This window comes from Styela clava, chromosome 10 (genome assembly GCF_964204865.1).
Source record: "Styela clava chromosome 10, kaStyClav1.hap1.2, whole genome shotgun sequence".
In the NCBI taxonomy this organism is placed as follows: Eukaryota; Metazoa; Chordata; class Ascidiacea; order Stolidobranchia; family Styelidae; genus Styela; species Styela clava.
This window is the reverse complement of record NC_135259.1, coordinates 12,940,594-12,966,109: the sequence shown is the minus strand read 5'-3', so window position 1 is coordinate 12,966,109 and position 25,516 is coordinate 12,940,594. Positions and strand designations below refer to the sequence as shown.

The window sequence follows — 25,516 nt, the reverse complement described above, 5'->3', positions numbered from 1 at the left end:
AGCTCAAGAGCACCATAACAAATCTGGCATAAACACACAATGTCTTCTGACGCCTAAAGAAAAAGCAGAAAATATAAAATATTATTTCTTTCGAATATAAACTGAGAAACAAAATACAAAACAACCGTAAATATTACGAAAAAGGGCACACAACAAGAATAAGGCCGACTCACACACAGACCGACCATTCCGATGTCTTCGACGTCGTTCAAATTGAATACAAAAACAATTGAAGGGTGTTCACTGCACTGTTCACTGCGAGCGTACGAACTACAAACCGACTTTCGATTTGGCAAATCGACCGAAAGGCGAAATGTGCAAGTCGAAGAGACTGATCACACATCGACAGTCTGTCGTTTTCTGTTTGAATGGTGGCCTTGTTTTTTTTAATTGGACCTTGGCGTTTATCGTTAACCTGCGTGGTAACGGTACCGGTATTGCTGTTTTGAACGTCAGAATTTAGTACCATTGTCGGCTGGAAGTTTCCTGAAAAAGTATGAAAGCGTTTATAAGTAACGAAAAGAAATTTTGCTACTATACCTGCTGGAAAAAAACGTAGGCGCCGCAAAAGACTTACTGGTTCCACCCCATACGTCAAAGAAGAAATGATTTAGGTGAGTTGTTTCAGTAGGTTTTATCACTCTCAATTTTAAAGTATCTTTGAATTTGATATGTCATACCGGTTCGGCTACGGTGTCAGTATTCTACGGTTCCTGTCTACAGGATTTGAGGACTGAATTTAAAATTTCGAAATCGGGTATTTTACCTAATAATCGCGGATTTTTCGAGATTGGAAATATTCGAAAAGTACACAAATTCATTTTTGTCACATTGACGCAAGAACATGAAACTGGAATTTTTCTTAACAAACGCAGATGTCTTTCGTAGAATTACAAGTACCTGAGTGAACGTTTTTGTAAAGTGGTTTTACCATTTTGGTCGTATCGCTCCCTCCAGTCTTTACAAATAAACGGTATTTATTTATTTGTATGAATGCTTTAATATTTATATTTGTTTCGGTTGATAAATCAGTAAATGTATCTTTCTCTCTCATTGTCTTTTTTACCTGTGAAACTACGCAGAGCGCTCGCTTGATATCAGTGGGTGAAGAAATACACCCTGACTGTGCTGACTCCTCGCGACCAGTTGAAGCTTTTTCTCGTGCCGTTTTAGATGTGCGCTACCCCTCACCTGGCTTTTTTTTTCCTTGCATCGACTGCCACCCCCTTCCTTTCCCCATCCGGTGTAACTAACTTCCTCTACTCGCCTCGACTGCCAACATTCCTTTTTTTTTCAACAACAGCAATTCGAGAGGACCTCCTACTAATAGGCCCCGTCCTTATAATGGCCCATCCCGTGACTGAAGCGGTCCGTCTATCGGCGTGATAAAAATTCTTAGTTACAATCCACATTCGCTACACCATTCCATGTTGGGTATGGGGTTAGTTAACCAGTTATTTGTTTCAGACGCATGGACTTGATGATGGGGAAATCCGTAATCCGACTACTGAATGCAACCTTCTGGATGGAGTCAAGATTGCTAACAATAAACATTTAAAGACTGACGCTTTTTAACAGTATTGAAGTTACGGCGAAATGCTACCTAAAATATTTAACAACCAACGTTTTTGACAGTATTGAAGTTACGGTGAAATGCTATTTAGGACTGACGCTTTTTCACAGTACCTTATTACTGTTAAAAAGCGTCAGTCTCTTAAAACGTTTAAATAGCGTTTCGTCGTAAACTTCCGTGAAGTCTTTAATCAAACTCCAACTGTCGTGCAATGATGTTAACAAATCCATGAATTGAACTGCCCATCTATATTCAACAAACTTCTCAATGCCCTTAGTTCCCTTTTAGAAACATAAACCACACATTTTACATATTTGATTCCGATTATATTTTAAAACAAAATTTTATCTCAGAAAAAAAAGCAATTAAGAAAAATAGACACACTTTTCAACGCAAAAACTAGTGAGCCATTTGTGCTGCCTTCGCATCATTACGAATTAATCCACCGTTGTTCGTACCCGAACAGTAATATTTCTTGTGAGCAATAAATGTGGAAAGACTGGTAAAACGAGCATCGCAGTTTTTGCAGTGTTGGGCGCGAGATTTTTGAGCTGAATTTGGAACATCGTCTTTTTCCTGTGATGTAACAGAGACGAAACCTTCACTATCAGAAATTCTTATTTCTGGTCTCGAATTTGGTCTGCTCGCCTCCGCCTTATTGTTGCTGTTATTGTCATTGTCTATGTTTAGACCAGATTCGGACGTTTTATTATTCAATGAATCCGTAGACGGAAAGTCAGATTTGGGCTCTTGTTTCACTATGGCAAGAGCCGTAGTTCGTAAATCGATTGTGGGATAAGGAGGCATTGGTGACGAGCGTGAAGTTGACAGCAAATGAGATTTTTCCAATTTGTTACTGAGATCCAGAGGAGAAGCACGAAGACGCGGAGTAATTCTATTTTCCGGTGATAGGCGTATAGTATCAATAGGCTCTTTTTTAACATTGATAGCCGCTACACAACTTTGTCTTGTTGGTCTTGCATTTGACGATTGGGGCTTTGTGTTTGAGCTACACGGGCTTGTGGATAAACGCCCATTACGAGTTTCGTCCGTAGAACTTTTGCGGGTTGTTTCTGTGGGCGTCAAGCTTCTTGTGGCAGGGATGTTTGTAAATGGTAAAGTCGGGAACAAGAGACCAGTGTTCTGGATACCTTGGGCCATGCGCTCTCGTAGCATGGTAAGATATTGGTTTAATATTAAAGGTTGCATAAATGATATCCTTGCCAGCATATCAGGGTCCATTTGACCATACATTGGAAAAGGCATGGATGTGTTTTCACTCGCTGAGGAAAGTTTCCTCTCTATTTTCGATGAAGGATCCAACTGATTAGGCATCGTTGAACGATCATCTTCGGGATCAGTAGACGGAGTGCTTCTTTGTGGACTCCAGGATATATGTTCTGGTACAAAAAGTGAATTTCCAGATCTCGCTATTGACTCTCGTAAATTGGATTCCGATTTGCGTTTGAGAGGTATTTTTGTGGATGCGTGCAGCGATCTAACACTGACGCGATCCTTTCTACGACTCTCGCAGTAGTATTTCTTGTGAGCCATGTATGTGTCGTATTTTGAGAACCAAATATTGCATTCCTGACATAAATGTTTCTTTGTCACCTGAAGTGCTGGATTCGGCGAATTTTCCCTGTTCGGTGAAGGGCTTTTTGAAGCTGTAGTGTCAGTTGGTTCAAGGTGAGATGGGCACGATTTTCTAACCGAATTCATTTTGACTGTCGAGCTGCTTGCTTCTTGACACGGTGGTGAATTCCGTACTGTTTCCAACGGCGTGAGATGAGACCTTTTTCTGTACGTCATGCTGGAACGATTTCCTGCGTTGCGCTTTCTGGATTTGGTTGACAAAAATTCGGTCGATTCAGGTAAATCGTCTGATTGTGGATGCGGCGCAAGGAATCCAATTTGTCCATCGTCGCTGACTTTGTGCATATGCCGACTTGCGCAGTAATATTTCTTGTGTGCACGATAGTTAGCAGCGCTTGAAAATCGTATATCGCATTGAATGCAATTGCGTTCTTCCTCTGAAGGTCCGCCAAACAATGCCGCCGATAATCCTAACTGTTCAGCTGCTAACATTTTGTTGGCGACCGCTGGACATGACACTCTGCGTGTTTCAAAAGAATCGTTTGCAACTTTCAGACTGGCTTCTGGTTTTGCACGTAGGAAACTAACATCTCTCTTTGCTCTTTTCAGTCCTTGGTGTAATTGGTCTCCATTATCCATCTCTTGCAAATTTGAGCTTTCTTTTCGTTTTTTGTTACGAACATCTTCGCTGCTATCTGGGCTATAGCGGTTGGCTTCTGCAGGCGAAGTTGACGTTTTGGGTAACTCCAATTTGGGTTGCATTGCTCTGCTAAATGCGGGCGAAACTGAGCCGGACAAAAGAGACAACTGTGGCGCGGACACTGTCGAAACTTTACGACAATTCATTCTATTTGTCTGTCTCTGTGGGGGCTTCATTGGTGGTGGAGGGGGTTGAAGGGGTGACGGTGCTTTCTGTGATGTCAGAGTTGTATGTGTAGTTAGTAAATGTCGCTGCAAAGTAATTACGTCGGGATATCCAAGTCCACAAACAATACATGAGAATGCGTTTTGTGAAACTGGAACAGAATTTATTATCGAATCACCAGTCGGTCGTGATGGAGTTGAAGTGATAACAGGTGGTGAAATGTTGTGCAAATCAACATCTGAAACGTAAATAAAAAATGTTATTTTTTAAACGGAAATTTCAGGTTTGCATGTGCACTCATATCAATTGGCTTCTCTATCGCCATTGTCTTTATAACAAATCGCCTGAGTGACAGCTTGCTTTTCTTATATGTATGATGTGTACTTCAGTTTATATAACAAATAGACAAAAACACAAGGCTACAAAGCATAAGTTAATACAGTAAGTTCAAAAACCTTATATGACACGAATCGGCCTACAACTTGCCTTTATTTAATGATATAATAAGTTTATAGGAAAACGTAAAATAAACAAACAAAGACCATGAAGTTATTAAGGTATTTAGACGATATTGCTGCATTTAATTTTACTGATATATTGCAATTCGAGATTTCAGATACCTACCATCTAATTTATCTCGTGGTGGTGTCTTATGTATATCACGGGAAGATGAATCATTGCTGTTTTCGCTCAAACTCCTGTTGATTACTTGTTGTTGTAGAGACGACGATGAGGGTTGATCCATTGGATTTGTGATGATAGGAGGATAAAGAAATTGTGGCAAGTTACCCACTGTTACATGTTGGGAGCATAAATGTAAAACGAGATCAGATTTTTGTCCAAACGTTAAATCGCATGAAGGACAAGGTAGCAATCCATCTTTAGGTTGTTCGACTTTTAAATTCTCAGCGTGAAGTTGCATGTGGTTCTGACAAGTTGCTGGAGTTGGCATACGCTGACTGCATAATAAGCAAATGTATTGCAAAGAATGGACCTCCATGTGTATCTAAATATAAGCGAATAAAATAATGTTTTCTTGAGTTTGAGGGAATAGTAGAAAACGTGATTGTATTTCATAACAGTTTACAATGCTATTTACAGTATGTCTGAATGCGAACATATACAAGTGTTCTCTCAAATCGCTTCCCGTGAGCAACGTTCAAATTTTGTGAATCGTGAATTTCTAGGAAATTCAGACCTTTTTCTTCAACAAATATTTCAAATTTACTTCCGATATATTCAGGTCAGCCTTGTCAATGTATCAGTTTACATATTGTTTATCAACAAACACTTTTCCGGCTAACGTGTATATGACGGACTAATACTACCCAACGGATGCTATTCAATTGATGATATATCCGTATTCCTAATTTTCATAATTTACTTACTGTGATAAGCTTAAGTTATTCGAGGTACCGACGCCGCCAAGTCCATAAAGATGGAACGTCATAATTATGATCCGATTTAGCTTATATTGTTTTGGAGTGCTATTTTCGTGCAACCCATTGAATCCAAAATTGAAATTTGCGCAGACAACCGGTAATGTAAAAGGTTTGATATTACTTCGTTTTGGTCTTCGTGTCCATAAATTTAAGCATTCCTCACTTGATTATCCTATTATTACCGCTTTAATAGTGAATGAATATTTTTACTCTCCCCATACCTGTAAACGTTTTTCGTCGTCAAATTTTGCTTCGCATAAATGGCATTGAATGTCTCGCCTTTTCCCGCTACAATAATGCTTGCTGTGAACTTCATACGTGTCTTTGTTTCGGAATGTGATGCCGCATTTCGAACATTCGTGCTTGCGTTCTGAAGGAATACATAAAAAAAAGATCTCAGTAATTTCACCTCAACGGCAATATTTGCGACATCTCAAGGCACGTGGGCGATATATATATGTTAGTAAGTGAGATTATTACTGTGTGAACCAAATAACTATTTAAGTTACAACTACGTCACACAACTGAAATTGAGCTTTGTTCAGAGCTACGTTATATAACTCAATGCATACAATATAAACAATTTGTCCTTATCAACTAATTCCGCTAATTACGAAAGATAGATAAATGTGGATGCGATGTTACCACATACCAATATTTAAATTTCTCGAATATGGCACAATTTTTCTAGACGTAAGCTTCCAAACTTACCTAGTGCTATCATAGGAGTGTTGAATAAATCTGCTGCACTATGATGGCGTTGATATAATTGTTTTCTGGTTATTTGCTCACTATTTGGACTATGCATTCGTTTTGGGCTTTCTTCGTCTGCATTTCCATTGGTACTGAAACAGTTAAATTAAAAGTATAAAAAACATGGCAAAAAAAGGTAAATATTTTAAATACTAAATATACGTGCAAGGCGCAGTGTAAGGTTCGACTTCACGGTGTTTTGTAAATAAAAATGGGATTGGTTATAAACAATTGTGGCTTATAACATCATAAACATATACAGCTGATAATATGTTACATATTTCAAACGTATAGGCCCGCGAAATTCTAAGATAAGCGTTGAGTGTGCTACTTATACCTCCAAAATGGTGGATCGTGTATTCAAAACATTCATATCCATTTTAGAGCACATTTCACAAATTTATAGACTATGGTAGATTCGAATGGTGAATAAACTAACCGGATAGGTGATAATTGTGTCTCGTTTCTGCTTCCATTTTGTATTTCACCTGCGATGTGTAGTTCATTAGTATTCATCGAAGAATATTCAGTTTTTACTTTTGTAAAATCGACAGTTCCTGCAGAAACTCTTCTGCATCGATTTGTTTGGTGGGAAAGTACGGGTGAACTTGAGCTCAAACTACCGCAAGATGCACTTTTGGTTGTTTTGGTCATTCCTGGTCTTTCTGCGGGAATTGGTGAATTGTTTCCCGGCAATGATTCAACCACTGAGTCGCAGTCTGTCATTTTATCCACTGGGCTCACGTATCCGTTACTTAACATGTCACGCTGACTTGCAACCTAAAATTGTAAAATGGCGGTTGTAAAGTGATTGCTAGCATTTATTTGACAAAAAATATACCTTGTTTAATAACGTAAATTGAACAATTAAAGAGAAACCGCCTTTAAAAATTTAGAGAGATTTGAGTATTTTATCATATTCTGTTTTTATTTATGCTTCAAACTTGTGTTGTTTTGCATCACATGAGCCAATAGGTTATTTGTTTTTAAAATCGTTAAACAATGATTTGATTAACATCATTTATCTTGCTAACTATCTGTCAATCTATCACTGTTAGCTAACAAACAACCAGAGACGCGGTAGTACTGAAAATAATTCTATCGTCGGCAAGTATGATATGAAAGGAAGGGCGACAAACAATCTTAGGCGGCCAATCATATTTGATATATGCATGGCAGTACAACTGACATGATACTTGCAAAGATAACATCTGGACTCTGAAAATGAATCATGGATTTGGGCATATTCTGATCACAATATCAGTCAACATTTGCCTGGGGGAGATACGATCTTCAGTCAAGAGTTAATTTCCTAATTTCCCGTGCTGTCTTGATTCTAATCAGTATAGAACAATCGTCATCGATCAGCAATAAGGCTTACCGAAGATGGCGCGTTTTGCGTCAAGTTTACGCTTTCATTGGAAGTAGTAGGCGTCATTTCGAAAGTCGTCACAACTCTCTTCTCCTCTACCGATTCCAGCTTGATCTGTGGTCGTGATGGTGACACAGCTAACCTAATTTTATTATCCGCAATCGCAAATTCTGTACCAGGCATATCTGTAAACGATAGAGTGATTGTATAAATGAGTAAAGTTGTATTTATATTAGTAATATACTAAAATAGCAATTCGATTGGTTTTTACATTATATTATTTGGTGTGTGGGCGATGTTGCTAGAAAAACTGATGTAGACAGTCAGGATGTAAAAATAAACAACTCGTTGGCGCTCCTATAATAAGTAACCAGAAACCAATACTATCCGCAGATGATCTGACTGATTTTGTGATTAAATTTATATATAACAATCATGATGGTAAGAAGAAACAGTCTGTCTATACTTTAAAACCACGCCATCACTTAAACATATCCATAACAACCATACATCTCGTCGTAATGAGCTGAATTTGAATACAAATTTACCGCGCCAACTCGTATTTTTTACGCATCTTTTCATGGCAAATATCCTAACTATTATATTTGCTACTCCGACGCCCTTGGTGATTTGTAGGCTATAAGACAAAATATATTCGAATATTGTGATGTTATAATGCTAAACCTCCATCGTAAACCAGCGAAAAAGATAATATATCCAAACTCTATTCAAAAAACTGATCTTAATTAAATCGAAAAATAATGTTTCATAAGCTGACTATGAGGTGCAAAAATGCCAAAATTTTGAGAATAATAATCATAGAACGAATGTCAACGAAAGTACCGGTAACGTTACGTCGCAAAGCATTATTATATATTTAAATGGGAATTTTCTGTACCGATGAATCTACCTTGTTATCTACTTTCAATAAACGTATTCATTAGCCTAGACCTCCTATTTGGTTATATGTAAATAAACATTTCTAATGGTTTCTAACGATACTGTGATACTGACACCAACGCGAAGTAAGCGCTCTCGCTGCTCAAATTGTTGTGCTTGACAGCGACAAACAATCGAGTTTATGACGAGCGTTGTTAAGATGAAAAAGAAAAAGGCTGAAGCAAAGGTCGGGCATCGGATAATTTTCTATCATTTCTAAAGGATGCCATCTTAGAGGAATGAGATAATGATAAATATTATTGCGATGGAAAGATAATACGCCTCAGAGTTCGCAATATGATATTATAAAGATAAGCAGGCAGGATCGCAGATTGTTATCGGAGACCTCAATAACGATGCAAAGAAAATGTGCGACAGAAGGGGAGGGAATTTCTTTGTTCGCTTATCGAGTTCTTATCTTTCCTTATCTGCAATGTGGCGCTTTGGTAATTCTATCTTTTTCGCCGTTGTCACCGGAACAATAGATTTTATTTAAAATGCGTAGATACCAAAATAGAAGTGATAAAATTTCAAACACTTGTAGCATAGTCTATTGTTCTTGGAGCACTATCTAAGATATATACCTCAAAGGCATAGATAAACTAAAATATTGTGATGAAAAATATAACGAGAAAGCCAAATTTGTAGGTGAATTTTTTCGTATCAATTTTCTATGTTCTGGTATGTCGCTATGTTCAATTTTCTAAGCAAGTGGTAACATCATGTGTGAGGAAAAGCAGCGAGAGATTGAGTACTACTTTTACGGAAAACTGTTTAAAGACTTAAGCCAATAGAAGACACATCACAAAACATCTTTCTGTTAGTTTATTTTATTTAAAAAAAAATTTAATACATTCGTCACACCACACAGTTTATAATGCGTTAAAAGCTTTCAGGCATTCTGTCAATTTTGTCACAGCTAATTCGCTATGTCGTATCATATCTTAACTACTCAATCAAGATCATATTTTGACAGCATCAAATACATTCAACCACAGGCCGACGAAAGCGGACCGAGAAGTGCTGGTCATCCTCTATGTTACATGTTTGACAAAGTGGTACATTTCGTTAACATTATAGATTTTGGTATTTGATACTGATATAGATGGAGCCAGTCAACTTGGGGGCACGGGTTCAAACTTTCTTAGCGTCTGATTGGAAACGCACGACTTGTGTGACTACCTAAAAAAATCTGCCGTCTGCATAGCCGACCACTATATACCCAGAAAATGAGATCATTCAAATTTTATTAGTAAAAATATGCTTAGACCTTTTCCTAACTGCTTTTATTTATTTATGAATACTCACAATCTAAACTTCTTTGATGACTGACGATAATCGATGAAAGAACTAAAATAATGGGCGCTCCAGAAGTATGTGTACCAATATAGCGGTAACTAATTTTGTTCGTTGCTTTACATCAAGTTGTGTAAAGGGACTGAAGCCTATGAGCTGGGTGTATATTGACTTGGTTAACACTGACAGACCCCGAACTCGTAATAGAACTAAAATATGGAGAATCGGAATAAAATTATGGTCTAACCCTAACCTGGTACACACACTACGGGAGTATCAAGTAATGTACCTGCCTGTTATTATCGTGATTCGCCACGTCACCCGTTTCTATTAAATTTTGTCTTTCCGTCGGCGTGATCAGTGGAACAGAAATATTTCTGATTCAATTTCAGGATCAGGATGAGACTCTAAATCCGACCAAGAAATGTACTATCGTAATTGTTCACACAATTTGTATCAAGTGTACATATGTGTGCATCTGAAAAATTTACATTATAATATCGCTAAAGCTTATTTGAATATTCCATGAATAACTCGTATAACTTGAATAGTAAAGTGATATAAATTGATACGAAACAACTTCGATATTCCAAAATTAAAAAGAAATTCTAAAATTACAGCCAAAAGATATGCGAATCATTTCTGATTTCCATGACTGATTAAAGACAATGTAATCAGAAATCATTTGTTACCAAACATGGACAATAGATTAGTGGAATCTCAGTAACACGTTTCATCATCGGATCATGCTAGGTTGTCAGTAAAGTAAAAAACATTTTCTGTATGAAAAGGACACACGCATTGCATTAAAAACAAACAAAAGACTGCCTTGAAACTTTATAAGTCGACTTATATCTCTAAAAACAATCTTTTCATCTAAACACACTGTGACGTACGATGCTCAGTTATAACGATCAGCCCACAGGCGTTTTTAACGCAAGAAACCACTGTCTATCTTTCAATTTTGCAATACCAGGACTTGGGAGCCAAAACCGAGATGTAACTCTGGTATATGGCTTGGCCAAATATTACAACAAACACAGGTAAAGAGTTAAGAAAAATTCTCCGTCAAGTCTCGCCTGCCTACATAATATAAAGATGATATCTAATCTGAAGTTAAATCTGTCAGCTCTAAGAATGTGCCTTACTTAGTTTACATGATTGTGTTCACCCATCTTTCTCTTTTATTTTATTTTTCTTGCTGATTAACTCTTATATGACGGCAGAATGCAATTGAATGTTTGTAGAAACTTTATACAAGAAAGGGTTAATTAGTTCGCATCCACAACAGAAAACATCGAATGGGGCGTTTTTCAATGAGCGGAAAATTAACTAATAGATTGACTTTCATTATTAAAACACGGAAATGAAACAACGATACAACTCTGTTTAAATTAATTTAGAAGTTTACGCAATATCGAAAATAAAACATAAGAACTCATAATTCAAGATTGTCATTTTCCACCTATTTTATAGAAAATATAATCACACGACGCAATATTTAGATTTATGTCCTTCTGGGGCAAAAAGTATGTCAATAAAACACAATTGTCGATAAACACAAGCTAAAACTTTATATGATTTACAAGTTGACATGACGCCCATTCAAGCACAATATGTTTAAAATATTTTTCCACAAATCTGTTTTCATCTATGCTTGATGTATGTCGATTATAACATTTGGTTCGCAATCGCAAGATTTTCCTTTTGTTTCTGTGCGAAATAAGCCTTCATTATATAATTTTCTTAATCAACATCGACATCGACAACAGTACGAAACGAAAAATGACACTGCACGAAGCAAAAATTAACCTTTTCAAATATACTCCAGTTTTCATAAAACATCAATCATTAACAGAAATGATAATTTTGTCCTTCTATGCATTGAACATATAACATATTCCAATCTCAAACGGCATTGTTATTCACAAATTCTTTGCGTCAATGGGTTAAACACAGAGGCAAGGGGAAAATCTGAGATAATATTTTGAATGATTGCCCGAGTTGTTGCCTATTCAAAACGCTCACTCAACTGCGACAGATCTGCTCTATTCCGTCGATAAGGCCAACGCTATCGTTCAAAGCGAATTAATGCTGTCATTAGGGTACTTCTGACGACATACCGCCTGTTGTATTGACGCCGATCTTATTTAGAGATTAAAAACGAAATTGAGAAGGTGACGACGGATGGAGTTGCGATTAAGGATGATACTATAACCCTGCGAAGATTTGAAAAGAAGTATTTCTAACATCTGGTACATGAATACATACATACAAATTCTAGCAAAACTACTATCTTATTTAAGAATGATAGACGCAACTTAAATTGTAACGTATCGTATTCCATCGCCATGTTATTGTGTATTTTAACAAAGAAGGGTAGTGCCACACCCAAAATGTCGACTACCGTACCCAATAGCTCGACAACGAATTTGGCAAATTTTTCATATTTTTTTTAAGTAAAATTTAAAGATTTATTCGTAGCTATTATATATTTTTAAATTCGTCATCGAAATACTCATTGACCAAGTACAAATCACAAACTTGATATGTACAATGGCCGCCTACTCCAGTATAACCTACCTTCAAGGTGTAGAGTCGTAATCCACAGGCGCGAGAAAAGCCTTGATCGTTTTGTCGATCTTATCTATTCCATTACCTTAATCATATAGAGTACCTTCCATTACCATGAAAATGAAAATAGCCGGTTTTCAATATCCGCAATTGTAAAGCGTTTCAAAATTGCTTTGCGGTAATGGCACAGTTGGGAGAATGATAATGTTGTTTATTTTTCATATTTTTTAACTGATTGATAAATTTAAAATTAAGAATTATGCAAATAGAATAAACTTTGCCAGTTCATAAAGCTTAAATGACCCGAGAGAAATGGATATCATCTGCGAAAAAACTAGTTGCCAGTTTTATATCTTCAGCGAGGTTACTACGCGGGCGAGTGGATACGTCTGACCTTGCATGGAGCCTATTTTAATTTAGAAGTTCGAAACGGAATGATATCGACAAATGCTTTTTTACAAAATATACGCTATCCTTAATTAACCCAACTCTTTAATAAATATCCTACAATCTTGCTATACAAAACATAATAAAAATAAGCATAACGCCCCATTACACTAATCGCCATGCCATTTACACCCATGGTTACATTTCACTTGAGTTTAGGATCAAAAATACATATATATAATGAATAGTTTTTCCTCTATTTAAAAAAAAAATTCTATAACTTTGGATAGATATTATATATACAAGCACAGTGAGTATAATATGTAAATGAGGTTTAGCAAAAGCAAGAGGGCAAATTTATACACTTGAAATAAAGAACCTATCAAGAATGCTGCAAAAAGTAATATAGGTGAATAAACTTTATCTTGTTGCGACTTGTGGTGTTATTTTGGCATTACAATTTGTTTCAATTTCTGAAATCTGGAGGTCGGATTATTCAATACAAGTTAGGTATCGAATTAAATTTTTTCTTCGTCACTTCAAACTGCATTCTGTTCATTTTGTACTGTTTAAAATATACATGCAACTTTTCATTTATTTTCTCAGCACTGTAAAGTACACGTCTAGTGCCATATAATCCTCGACCATTTGTGACCTCTTCCTAACTCTTGATAATTGCCATACTAAATTATTCTTAAACCACCTCATATCAGTTGGGAAATACCACCGATAACATATTATGTTTTATTTTAGATTAAAGCATACTCAAATACCTTCACCAACGCATAACTTATCTTTGCGGGGGCTAGATATCTAATTCACATAAAGGTCTTACTTTCGATTTGCACTCATATGAAAATCTCAATATACATGCCATATTAAATTCATTATCATTACAGTAAATTGCAATACCGAAACTAAGAATCAATTCTCATTAACGCATTCCTACTTGAGGTACAATTGAACTCAGATACTATCACCATTTCTAAATCATTTTGATTAAATAAATACAGAAATGACTTAGACTGCGTCAGAAAATGTCAGAAATGATAATTTTTATATTTATTCAAGTATAACTATCTGCATATTTTTTTTTCATACATCGAACTCTGTACTGTAGTCCTAATACTATACGTAGCTAAGCTATAAATCGAGGTGTTTTAAGCCATAAAATCGGATAAAAATTGAACTAAAAGCCCGCGGTTAATTTTTTTCCTAGAAAACACCATTCCTATTTGCTTACATGTGTTAAACATGCAGAAATCAGTCACGTTTTTGCTCTAACAACCAAACTACTTAAACAAAATTAATATTTCAAGATAAATCGCGGGTCAAAAATGCGTATGCATGCATAATCATAAAAATATATTCTGTCATGTTTCGCCTACGGGCCATGGATAAATTCCTATAATATTAGAACTGATTTTTGATCAGCGGTTTTCGTTCGTAAGCGGAAGAAAATATCTTATCATTAGCTGGAAACAGATCTCGACCGCGATAAGCTTATAAAACAAGCCCAAAATAGAACAGAAAAATTTGGTGCCTCTTTTTTGCACGTACTCAAAGCAACCAGGAATGATGATCTGCGGTTTAAACATAACCGTGGTGTATAACCACATATTAAAATTAAAATAAAAGAACAGACATCTTTTTCCTTGAGTAATTCATTTTGAAAATTCTCATATTCAACAAAAATACCAAATGCCTGGTAACCACTCAATGCACTGTAATATATTGCAAAAAATTATATATAAAAACGAGTGTAAAACTCAACATACAAAAAGTTTATTTAATACTTTCTTCTGTCATACCTACAACAATAATAGCAGAACAAATTTGTATACAAATTCTATCGTGTACGCTATTTAGGCGATAAATATTCAGTGTTATGGTTCAACGTCTTTACGTGTCCATTCTGACAGACTACAACAAGCAATATTTGACACCGTGCCTGATAATCCCTTCCACTGTAAAGCTATCTCTTAGTGCTATATTTATTGAGCATGTCTCTATGACAACTAGATCGTTACATGACAACACGTAAGATTGTCAGGGCTTATGAGAAAGGCAAAAAAAAAGAAAAAAAATCTTATACAATAGTGTGAATCCGATACAGAAAAAATGGGAAAAGTAAGTATTTAATTATGTATCAAGATCCCTAGCAAATAAAGAAATGATAAGTAAAAAATGTTGGTTATATTCAAGAAAAAATTCAAAGTGCCAATTGCTTCATTCTCAGACAAAATCAGCTAAGGCAATGAAAAATTTGTTGTAATTGTTTTTGTCAGGAATATGTTCTTATATACGACGACTAATACATTTCGGGGGAATACTCAGCTACGATATTTTTAAATGAGAAGTTATAATACAAAAGACTGCCACAAGTGTAACATAAATTATAACACGTTTCAGTGCGTCTAAATTATATTGTACACTAATGTGTGCTGGCTGATGCTGTCGTTACGATATTTGCCACTTCATTGTCATTTATTAACACACCTTAAAAAAAAACTCAAATATCGACTCAAATTCATTTCCGGCTAAATATTCAATTCCTCATCCAATTATTTATATCATATATGTTAGATAGATCAGTGGGATGGCCCCAGATGACACAGAGATGAATATTTTGCGTTGTACACACAAAATGAGAAAATAAATAGAATTTTCATCAACGTGAGATGTCTGCGATAGCTATTTTACCGTAATTACCGGTCGTCTTATCTATGTTTTTATCTCGCTTCATCTCATCTGAAATTCGATTACTTTGGCTGCAGACGGACATGCGCTGCATATTTTATTAGCAACAAATTTTCAGTCTCGCTTTCCAAAAATACATTTCGTGGTAAATTAAAATTCCTTTTTGTGAAGTAGCTATTTTAAACACAATTTAAATAAGGTATTTTTAAGGGCATACCAGAAAGTTTTATTCCAAATGGGATGATTTTTTAAATATTTCAAAATAGCTCCAGATTCCAAACACAAAAAATCAAGATATGCTATTTTGAGAAAGTATTTTAAATAACATAGATAAGATTTGGATAAAGATACTAGAATATTTGAAATATTTGAGGTACTATCCACTCATTTTCCCATTTAATTTCATAGTTCAAATGGAGAAAGGGTTATTTAAATAGAGGTGCAAAAAATTCCAGATTCTACGTATTTTTAATATTGGCCTCCGCCCATGATAACGCAACAAAAACAATTTTATTTATTCCAACTCGATGGAATTAATACAAATAGAAATAAATTTGGAATGAGTCTTCCAGTTCGACAAATATTACCTGGCAGTCTGGCTCGGCAGTTGGCACGTGGAGTGATAAGAGAAATAGGAACACATCTGCGATGAAACCTCAGTTTCTCCTGCGTTGGTTGGCGGGTTCAAATCCAGTAGGGGATAATTATGTGCGAGAAGATTGATGGACTCTTTGCCGCCACAAGGTGGAAACGACTTACTCTATCGTCAAGTCCATGCATCTGAAACGAATACCTGGTTGACTATTATCAATTCTCAAACCGACATGTCGTATGGATATGGAAAAGTAACGTATCGGCTTTCCCTTCCTTCCCAAATATGAAATCCTATTCGTTTAGCTGTGTTATTATTATACAACTGATCCCATTACAATATAGTTGTACATATGTATGGCCCCTACACATTTTGAGGTAGAACAGTGGGTGCCGGGTAATACTCTCTCTTCAATTCAACATATAGATTGACCTATTTATCGCTCTCCGAGTAATGTGGACATTGCACTTGAATCTAAGGTCTGCAACTTTACACGTCAACATATCTGCGCTCGCTAATGCCCATGCATGCACTTATTAATAGCATAAATATCGCAGTGAGTTAATTTAAATACAAAAACTAATACAAACTAATTACATACGCCTAATATAAGCGAGTGTGTTTGTTATAATATTCTTTTCTTATTAGTAACATAGGTAAAGCGTAATGGTATGCCTACAGAAACCGAAGTAAGACTCAATTTTTTGGTTTTGAGTCGATATTCATGTTCCAAAGAATTAAAAGTATTATAAATATGAAAGTAAAATTTAATATAGATGAATTGCCAAATGAAGCAAAATCCATACATACACTTAAAATTACTGCGGCGAGATAAGATCGCTAGCGTATTGGCTGGCTATTTTCTTCGCCTTATTTGCTAATAATCCCCCGTATTGTTACGTGTACTTATTAACAACAATTCATAACATCTGCGAATCAACTTCAATCATCTAAAAATATCAATAGGCGTCCTAATTCGCCATACACTATATTACATACTAGATTCAAGTCGAAACAGGTGAATGAACTTATTCTAAACCTAATATTTCCAATTATTCCTCCTTATCAAAATACATTAATCAGTCGGCTATCAGACATGTCACCCCGGGGTCTAGATAGGCTAAACACACAATTGTTAGTTTATAAGCTTGCTTGACAGTGTTTGAAAGTTTTTAACACAAGCAAGTTTAAAATGCATCTATGTTATATATGGTCATAGTGTATATAAATGGTTATGCAGTCACAAATTATACAATAAACCAAACTTGTTTCGTCTACGCGTGCGGACATAAAACTCATGTGAGCTTGTTGAAAACAAACATCGTATCAAGATAGCAATATTATGAAATAAAGGCACTCATTCAGGCACTTATGTTCCTAAAATTAAGGCGTGCTGATAACGTGGAATGTTATCTGGACTTTACATTCATAACATTTGTTTATCATCAATCACAGCGATATCGCGGAACGCAAATAATATGCGATAGCGAGCATGTTGACAACCCGTTTCCGGCACTCGGTGCCGGTAACTAAGAAAAAACGAGTCTAAATCTGGTTTGTTATTAAAGGGTTAAAAATATAGATTAATGACTTTGATTTTGTTTGTGTGATGCTTGATAGTAAGAGATTCTCAGAGTAGTTATGCTCAACAGGATAAGCTGTGCCAAATATTAATAAGAAGATAAAGTCAATATTGTTTATCATCGTGATATAAACCACTCAATTCATGGTGCAGTGCGTGTAAAGTTCATTGACACATACTAATTAATTGATATTAGTCCTGACCTATAACCCATACGACAACATTTTTTATTTGCAAAAGATTACGAAAATTAATTACGCGATTACGTGAGATAAAGGTAGGCATCCAATCTATTGTTAGTTATTTTAAGGAATTCAAGCGAATCATAATACAAATAACCAGGCATAATACATAGAAGCATGGGCCACGCGAGGTTTCGATAAAATTATGGCCAAGTGGACAGCACTGTGAGAAAATCGAAATTCAAGGGCATATCCGGATAATTCGCACTACAGGATTTGCTAAACAATCGGGCCCAACGGTAGTAGGCTAACGTTAAACCATCCAATCCCAAACAAAAAGAAGTAAACCAAACGGGTTTATTTAATAACACCCATGCTACTCGAAAGTATATTGCATAACAATATTTTACAGTGAATTATTGCAATTGCTACTGGCGTTAAGGTATACTGATAGAATTTGGTTGACGGGAACCATATTTTATATGCAAGCACTGCATCGACTCTGTCACGGCGGCGCGAGTGAGTAAGCGAACGGGGAGATTAGTTACAGAAGCAGAATTACACCGTGTTGACAAATCAATCCTAACAGATAGGGCGTATATGTTTATTGGACACGAAATGGACCTATGGATCGCTTTGTTATTATGTTGTTGTTGTTCGAGTTGGTATTTTCCTTCATGTTGTTACCGTATGAAAACAATCGCTTTTCATATTAATTACTGAATCAATCGCTTTGACATTTCCAGTGGTTAAAGATTGCATTTTCCGCTTTTATTTATTGCAAACCTTTCCGGGGGATTTATGCGATTCGTTTTCCATTTCGAAATTTTGTGCGATGACCTCTTGAAAATTAATACAAATTATTTGTAGCGGTTCATTCGAACTCTCCCGTGCTACTTTCTTGCTCCGGAAAAGTCAGAAGTTATTTGAGGGTACCGGTACTGTAAAAGGTAAGGTAAAAGACTACTGCTTCGCTTTAGCTTTCGTGTCCATATATTTGAACATCGCTCTCTTGTCAACAAAACGAGTAAATTTCTTTGCGACCGTTAAAATATTTATCCTCAAGTGTAAAACCCCAATGCATGTTGTTTACTCTTGAAATTTTGTATTAGTTGATCGCAGGCCAAATTGATCCCACTGTTTTTTAAATTGAAATTAGAACACCACAATAAGAGACCGCGACTCAACTTACAAATCTGAAGACGGAAATCCGCCAATATAAGTCACTTTCCTGTTTAAATACAGTATGCAAAACTTCAACTGAGTACCCTCGATGATTTGATGGAAGTACAAAGGGTGGATAAAGCCAATGGTATAATGAATTTTTACCTTACATCCTAGATAAAATAGGAAAATAGGTTTTTCTGTATCTCTCAGACACAGATAAAAGGTCGATTGGATTCTGTGAGTCATAAAATTTCTAGACCTAATATTATTGGATGACATTGGTCATTTAAAAAACGCCAGATTTTAGCTTAAAATACACTAGAAAAAAAAATATAAAAATATAGTTTTAATAATTTCAAAACTGTGACGAAATGGATCATTAAATCTAAATTAGGTTTGTAATTTCATTTTAAAATGATAACAAAATTATTTGCATATTATTTGGGGTTATATAAATTTTTCTAACCCAAAATACGCATTATTTCACACACCAAGGCTACGCGATCAAAAGATTGTTTTGAGTTACTTCCGGGCCATCGATGATTGCATTTAAATATAGAGGTATAATTTAAGCCAGATCATGTTAGGTTTATCGTTAATTTTGTTTACGTTAATCTTCAATTTCGCTGATTGTCCGTCAAACATTTTTCCATTTTTATTTTTATCCGAGGCAAAGAAGGTCACAGAATCACTCAACTAGCGATAACTCATCCTCAAGCATAGGTGAAAATTGTGAATAGTTTTAATCGAAAAAGGACTTTAAAAAAATTAGTTTTCTAATTCTAAATCTTTATCAATCTGTCAACCGATTTTTATCAACGCGATATATATATATACATATAAGAGAGTATTTTGTCCCGTTATCACGATGTTTTTTTCGGTTCGAGTAAGTTTAAGTTTTGCCATTATTTATTAATCACAATTCTTGAAATTTTTATAGTCACAATCTAAAACAAACTCATGCATTATATTCACGATAAAAACTCTGGTTATGTTTAGACATCTACTATAAAAAATCTCGTAAATTTACCAGCGATTACTACTGCATTTAGAACTGAATATAAAGTGTATTCGTCTAACTCGAAATCGTTTTTATGACAAATTAAGATAGTACTCCATGCTTTGACAGAATCAAGCCATTTTCCGGTAAAATATGGCGAGTATAATACAGTGAAATCTGTGTGAATTTAAGGAATTCATATATTGTTATTAGAAAATAAATCAGTATTCCTTGTGGGGCTCACGTTGGTTTTTAAAACTCCGCTCGGGGAGACAGATCTGATGTAATCTGAAGCAAAATAGGTTTGGCTGCAATTACTCAAACAACCTAATTCTAAAAGAAAAATAGTGGCGAAAATTTCACCAGCGATAAGAAATAGACATTAATGGATAATATCATCAAATATAAACGCCGCGATTCCATTTATAAACCCTAATCGCGATTGGTTCGGCTCTATCAAAAGTAAGTATCTATGTTCAAAAGCGGTGATGTAATCAACAGTCGCTTTCATGTATTTATTCACCATCATCCTGTCAGATCAGATCTAGGGTTTTGTTTATACTTTACTGGTGATTTTAATTCCTAAGGGGGTTAAAAATATTATTTTTCTTATGTTTTTTTGCAAAAAAAAGTTTTCCGAATTTTAGTTTGTGGTAGACATTCATGTATTTTTTGAAATGCCAGACTAAAATTAAATTTAAATAAATAAATTAAAATTTTGAATTTTGAGATAAAATTTTTACTTTGTTCAATACAAGATATCTTTAAATTAGGTACATATTTGAAATTTTCGTATATTGAAACGAGAATGATAAAACTTTTTTTGTACAAAATTGAATTTCCGCTCATTTCTTTTTTTTTTGCCTAAAATCGATGAAACCAATTTTGCAAATATTTCAGCGATTTAAAACAAGGCTATATTTTTGTTCAAATAAGGGTAAATTCATTCAGAATTAGTGGTCACAGCGTCCTAGCAACGGCACATTCTAATACAGAAATGAGTATTCGCTCTAACAAAAGGCATCATAATAAGCCCCACCCAATAATCACGAACTACTTTGATTGGTGTTTAAATGCGCACCGATACATACATGGTACCAAAACTGAAAACGTTACTTTCAGTTTAGAAATACCTTACAAGTGTAACGTGAACGATGCCAGATTTTTACCTCTACTTTTTATAGATTTTATCAATAATTCAATCAAATGTTATCACAAAAACTCGGCTTTACTCGTTTCATATTTGTAGTAAAACATTTTTTTATTTGCCATACATCATTATGATTTCATCATGAAATTGTTGTTGTGGTCAACAATACAAAAGAAATTGAAATTTCCCGATTTTGAATTGTCATCGCAGTGGTAACCTGCTTAGGCTGTCTGAAAAATATCTTTATACTGCCGAATAAAATGACCAAAAATAGTCATATGGCAGATTTCAGATACCAAGTTTTCCCTGCCTATGGTGCTTATCAAAAATTACTAATGTCTATGATATCATACATGCCATAACCCCTGACGTATAGGAGTTGAAACAAGGCCAACACAATACAACTTTCTTTTTTTGTAGGAGAATTTCGGCGTCGAAACCACTTTAAACTATGCATCCACTCGAATGTGAAGAACTACTGTAGGTGAAAAGTAGCTTAATTTATGAAAAAAAATAATAGTGACTGGACATAAAAACAATGAAAATTTAAAAATGAAAACACACTATTAATAATAATAAGACACGAATGATATGACGTTACTGATACAGTTGAAATGATCGCAACATTTTCTCGCCTGGAGTCAAAATCGCCAAATCAAATTGAGTAAAAATAGAAAAGTAAACAAAAGAATTTTGTGAGTCAGGTCATGTCACTCCATTTTGTTTTATATTGCACAATGTCCATTCTAAACTAAATTTTGTTTCGAAGGACAAATTTATTTACAAATAAGTGAATTACACGAACGTGCGCCATCAAAAGCATCTTAAATTCCTATTCAGTTATGCTACCAGTGAAGCGAATGAATTGAAAGTCTATTGAGCGGTTCAACGGTAGACATCAAAGCTTTGAAACCGATATGATTTCCTTATCTCGATATGAAATCTAAAAGCCCGTATTAAACTTCAGAAGAACGTGCTTTTTGAGTGGGATACGCAATATCTCAACCACCATTCTTAATAGCAATTTTACCACCAAACGGTCTCCGTTGTCTTCTGCGAATTACATCCATCGACACTTGGCGTATCAATGCACTAAATCTAAAATCTTGTCGACGGCATGGCATCTTTACGTGACGTAAGTTGTAAATAAGCGAAACTTGAGGTCGACCACAGTGCCTCGCTTCCTTGTGTTCCGATGCCATCAAGCATACCCTCTGACATTGTACGTGCCCTTATTCGACTTGGGATATTATCCAGAATAAAACAGGAAATCGAAGTTGTAAAATGGGGTACAACGATCCAATCGCATTTATTGGGTTTCACTGGGCGGCGAATCGACATAATTCTATTCTAGGTAAGGCTCAAGCATGATATACCGCGCCCTTCTGAGTGAAATAAGTTCCTATGTGGAAAGACCCCAACATGTAACACCTAGGCACAATCTATGTTTCATTACATGAACCCCATAATCTGTTAGCTTGGTCACGTACCCCGGAATGTAGGCTTGATGCAACAAGCAACCGAATTTGCACGCATGTACCGCCAAATCATGTAATGGCACACAATATTAGACCCAGGTGCATTTAATTGTTTATTTACGCTTAGCACGGTAGTATAGTCTCTAATCCTACGTGCCAAATAATTTGCGGATAAATACCACAAAAATGATTCTATTCAAACAGACTATGGTATAAAATAGTGTAACATTAGGATGGGCGATTTGGCACTCACGTCTGCAAGTTCCCCACGCTCAAGAACTATGTACATATTCAATTTACATTACAGAAAGTATTTAATAACTTGTAACTATATATATCAAAATATACATTAATTTTATGTCAACGCCAAAATGTAACAGACTCCCATCCATGTCCAACCTCGGCCGAACATACTATGCGGGTACGGCACTGTTAGGTCTATTCTTATATTGTCACTTTCTACATTTCCTAACACAAAGGGTGAAAACAAATCTCCTGTGTATATTCGGAGGTATCCGCATTCTCAACGTCCTTTCGCCTTCGCAGAAATGTCAGCTCAAATAACATATTTAATGCTGTCTATGCATCTTCGAAGACAGTTACTAAAATAGAATTACAAAAAGGAAGCCGTGGTAAACGGGAACTCATCAATAGTGGAGGAAACCACAAAAGAAGCGACAGCGACAACACAATGAGAAGAAGCGCCTTCAAATCTTCAAGGAAATATGAGCTCGAATGTCGTTGGGTGCAAAATTCTCGCTGAAAGAATTGTTGTTAGAGTTTATTGATGCTTGAATGCGATCCCAGTATTTTAACAAAAAAGTGTCATACTATTTATAGACTGAATATCCGCTGTTTATTATTCATAAATTTAATGCTCATGTCAAACATGAATAAGCTATCAAATAACGTAGGCCTCTCAAATCGATTGCCTCCTTATAAAGATGAGAGTAAATATACTTCCATTTTTAAAGTGATTGCCTCACAAATTCAGAAAAATACCGACATTCTCCGGAAATGCGCAATCCAAGAACAATGATGGATTATATTATACAAAGAAAAAAATCTTTGTGTCAAATTAGGACTAAGACGAATTCAGGCATCACTTAATTTAATTTCGATTTATTATACAATAGCTACATTGCAATAAGACTAACTCACCCCCGCACTTCTTGCTCTGGTTCGCAGGTTCGGATCCTGTCGGAGATAACTATGTGCGGGAGAAATCCCCCTCCCGGTATAAATATGCAGATCCTACCCAATCCAACATGCACTTATATTTTAAAAAAAGATTGCAAACGAATACCCATAAAATCTCGGTAAAGTCTGATTAATTAGTGAGTGAGGTCGCGATAAGTTTGTATGTATAAAGTTTGTAAGCACCACACGGTTTTGCAGGATGTCTATTAGATTTAATGCGGGGCCGCGGTGCATTGAGTGCGGGAGAATTGATGCTATACACTCTCAAAAATAGTCCCTTGTCCGTGCATCCGTAACGATAAATTGATTAGCTATTCATCATTATTCGGACGAGAGGAATGGATAGTTGGATACGTCATATAAAGAGACGATATCATTGGATTAGCTCTTGCCAGAAATATGAAAAATTTTAAGATAATTTAAATAAACGATAATAAAACTCACCTTTCCCATCGAATTCGACATGTTGAGGTCTGCTTTGTTTTCTTCTTGACATAACTTCATAAATTTATTATTATTATTTTATTGTAACTTGAAAATGAAATTTATATTTGATAAATATCTCAAAGGTTTACGAAAATCTTGACAAGAAACAGTTGCACAACGAAATTGAATGACCTAAAACTAAAAGTTAAAACCGGTTTTGAGGATGTATAAGCGCTATAGAAAGAGTTTATTCACGAAAATATGCAATTGACAATTAATGATTTTACTGTCATTATCTCTAAAGGAATATGATTCCTCAGTTTGAGACCCTTCTAAACTTTGTGTTTATATTGCCAGGATAGTGTAACCCGCATTCTAAATTCGTTTACGATCGTGAAAATACAGATACACTTGCGACTTATTGCCTAATATGAGACCGAACTTGCTGCTATAACCTGAGCACAAGCTACCGGCACTCACATTTGACAGCGATGTTCTGTTGCCAATTTTGAATGAACTTACATCTGGCGCCTTTACATACATAATTTTAGAGGCATAACTACACAAATAGCGTTTAAATATTTTTTTGGCTAATTAAATTGTACACGACTCTTGTTTGTTTCAGTAATTAATTATCAAAAAATAGTTAAATACAAATTTTCTGACATGGAGTCAAACGGCAGCGTGATGAACACACCGATCTTGCATACTGAGACGAGCAAGGTGATAGCAACTTCATCAAGGAAACCCGTATATTCTATGACATATTTCTACATAGACTATTCGAATCCGGTCAATATCGTTTGCCGATAAATCTCGACCATCATTATATACATCTGCGCAAGGAATCATAAATGAACAAACTTTCAAAAACATAGAACACTAGCAAATGATATTTCAATATTTAGTCCAAATTTGAGTAACTGTAGCTGATGAACCCTGTTTAGTGTTTAGTCACATTGACGACTCATATATTAAATTTCTTCACTCATACCACTGCATTTCCTTCCTTACTAATAATTGTATGCACTATGTGACTGACTTCATTCCCCGCACGCTCAGAAAGCCATTTCCGTTCCAGGAATGCATTCGATTAAGCTTGTTTGAGAGCTTATATGTATTATATTAAGTTACATAAAATTCCCTTCCTTTTCCTATACTTATAAATTTGACAGCAGTTGTAATAATTTTTGGAAGCTCGCGGGCCATTTAGATGTATTTATAGCATCTCGAGTAGAATTC

At 35.5% G+C, this 25,516-nt stretch overlaps 1 protein-coding gene across 2 annotated transcripts; it reads right to left on the bottom strand.

Annotated features, from left to right (window-relative positions):
- Positions 1 to 1,877: 1,877 nt before the first annotated feature.
- LOC120337690 (uncharacterized) lies at positions 1,878 to 24,382 on the bottom strand. Of its 2 annotated transcripts, none has more exons than XM_039405560.2 (7): positions 24,293 to 24,382; positions 7,611 to 7,786; positions 6,669 to 7,009; positions 6,188 to 6,321; positions 5,698 to 5,846; positions 4,659 to 5,040; positions 1,878 to 4,272 (listed from the first exon to the last, which is right to left on the bottom strand). In XM_039405560.2, exons 1-7 carry the CDS (start codon positions 24,342 to 24,344, stop codon positions 1,973 to 1,975), a joined length of 3,534 nt encoding a protein of 1,177 aa, XP_039261494.2. In that variant the 5' UTR covers positions 24,345 to 24,382; the 3' UTR covers positions 1,878 to 1,972. The 2 variants fall into 2 exon arrangements, with proteins under 2 accessions (XP_039261494.2, XP_039261495.2); XM_039405561.2 differs by lacking the exon at positions 24,293 to 24,382 and adding an exon at positions 12,420 to 12,553.
- Positions 24,383 to 25,516: the final 1,134 nt, after the last annotated feature.

Excerpts from the sequence above, each read along its gene's own strand:
- LOC120337690 (XM_039405560.2), bottom strand. The coding sequence starts at position 24,344 with ATGTCAAGAAGAAAACAAAGCAGACCTCAACATGTCGAATTCGATGGG. Across the intron at positions 7,787-24,292 it reads TGTCGAATTCGATGGGAAAG|ATATGCCTGGTACAGAATTT; the intron begins GTGAGTTTTATT and ends TATCGTTTACAG. Across the intron at positions 7,010-7,610 it reads CGCAAAACGCGCCATCTTCG|GTTGCAAGTCAGCGTGACAT; the intron begins GTAAGCCTTATT and ends TTACAATTTTAG.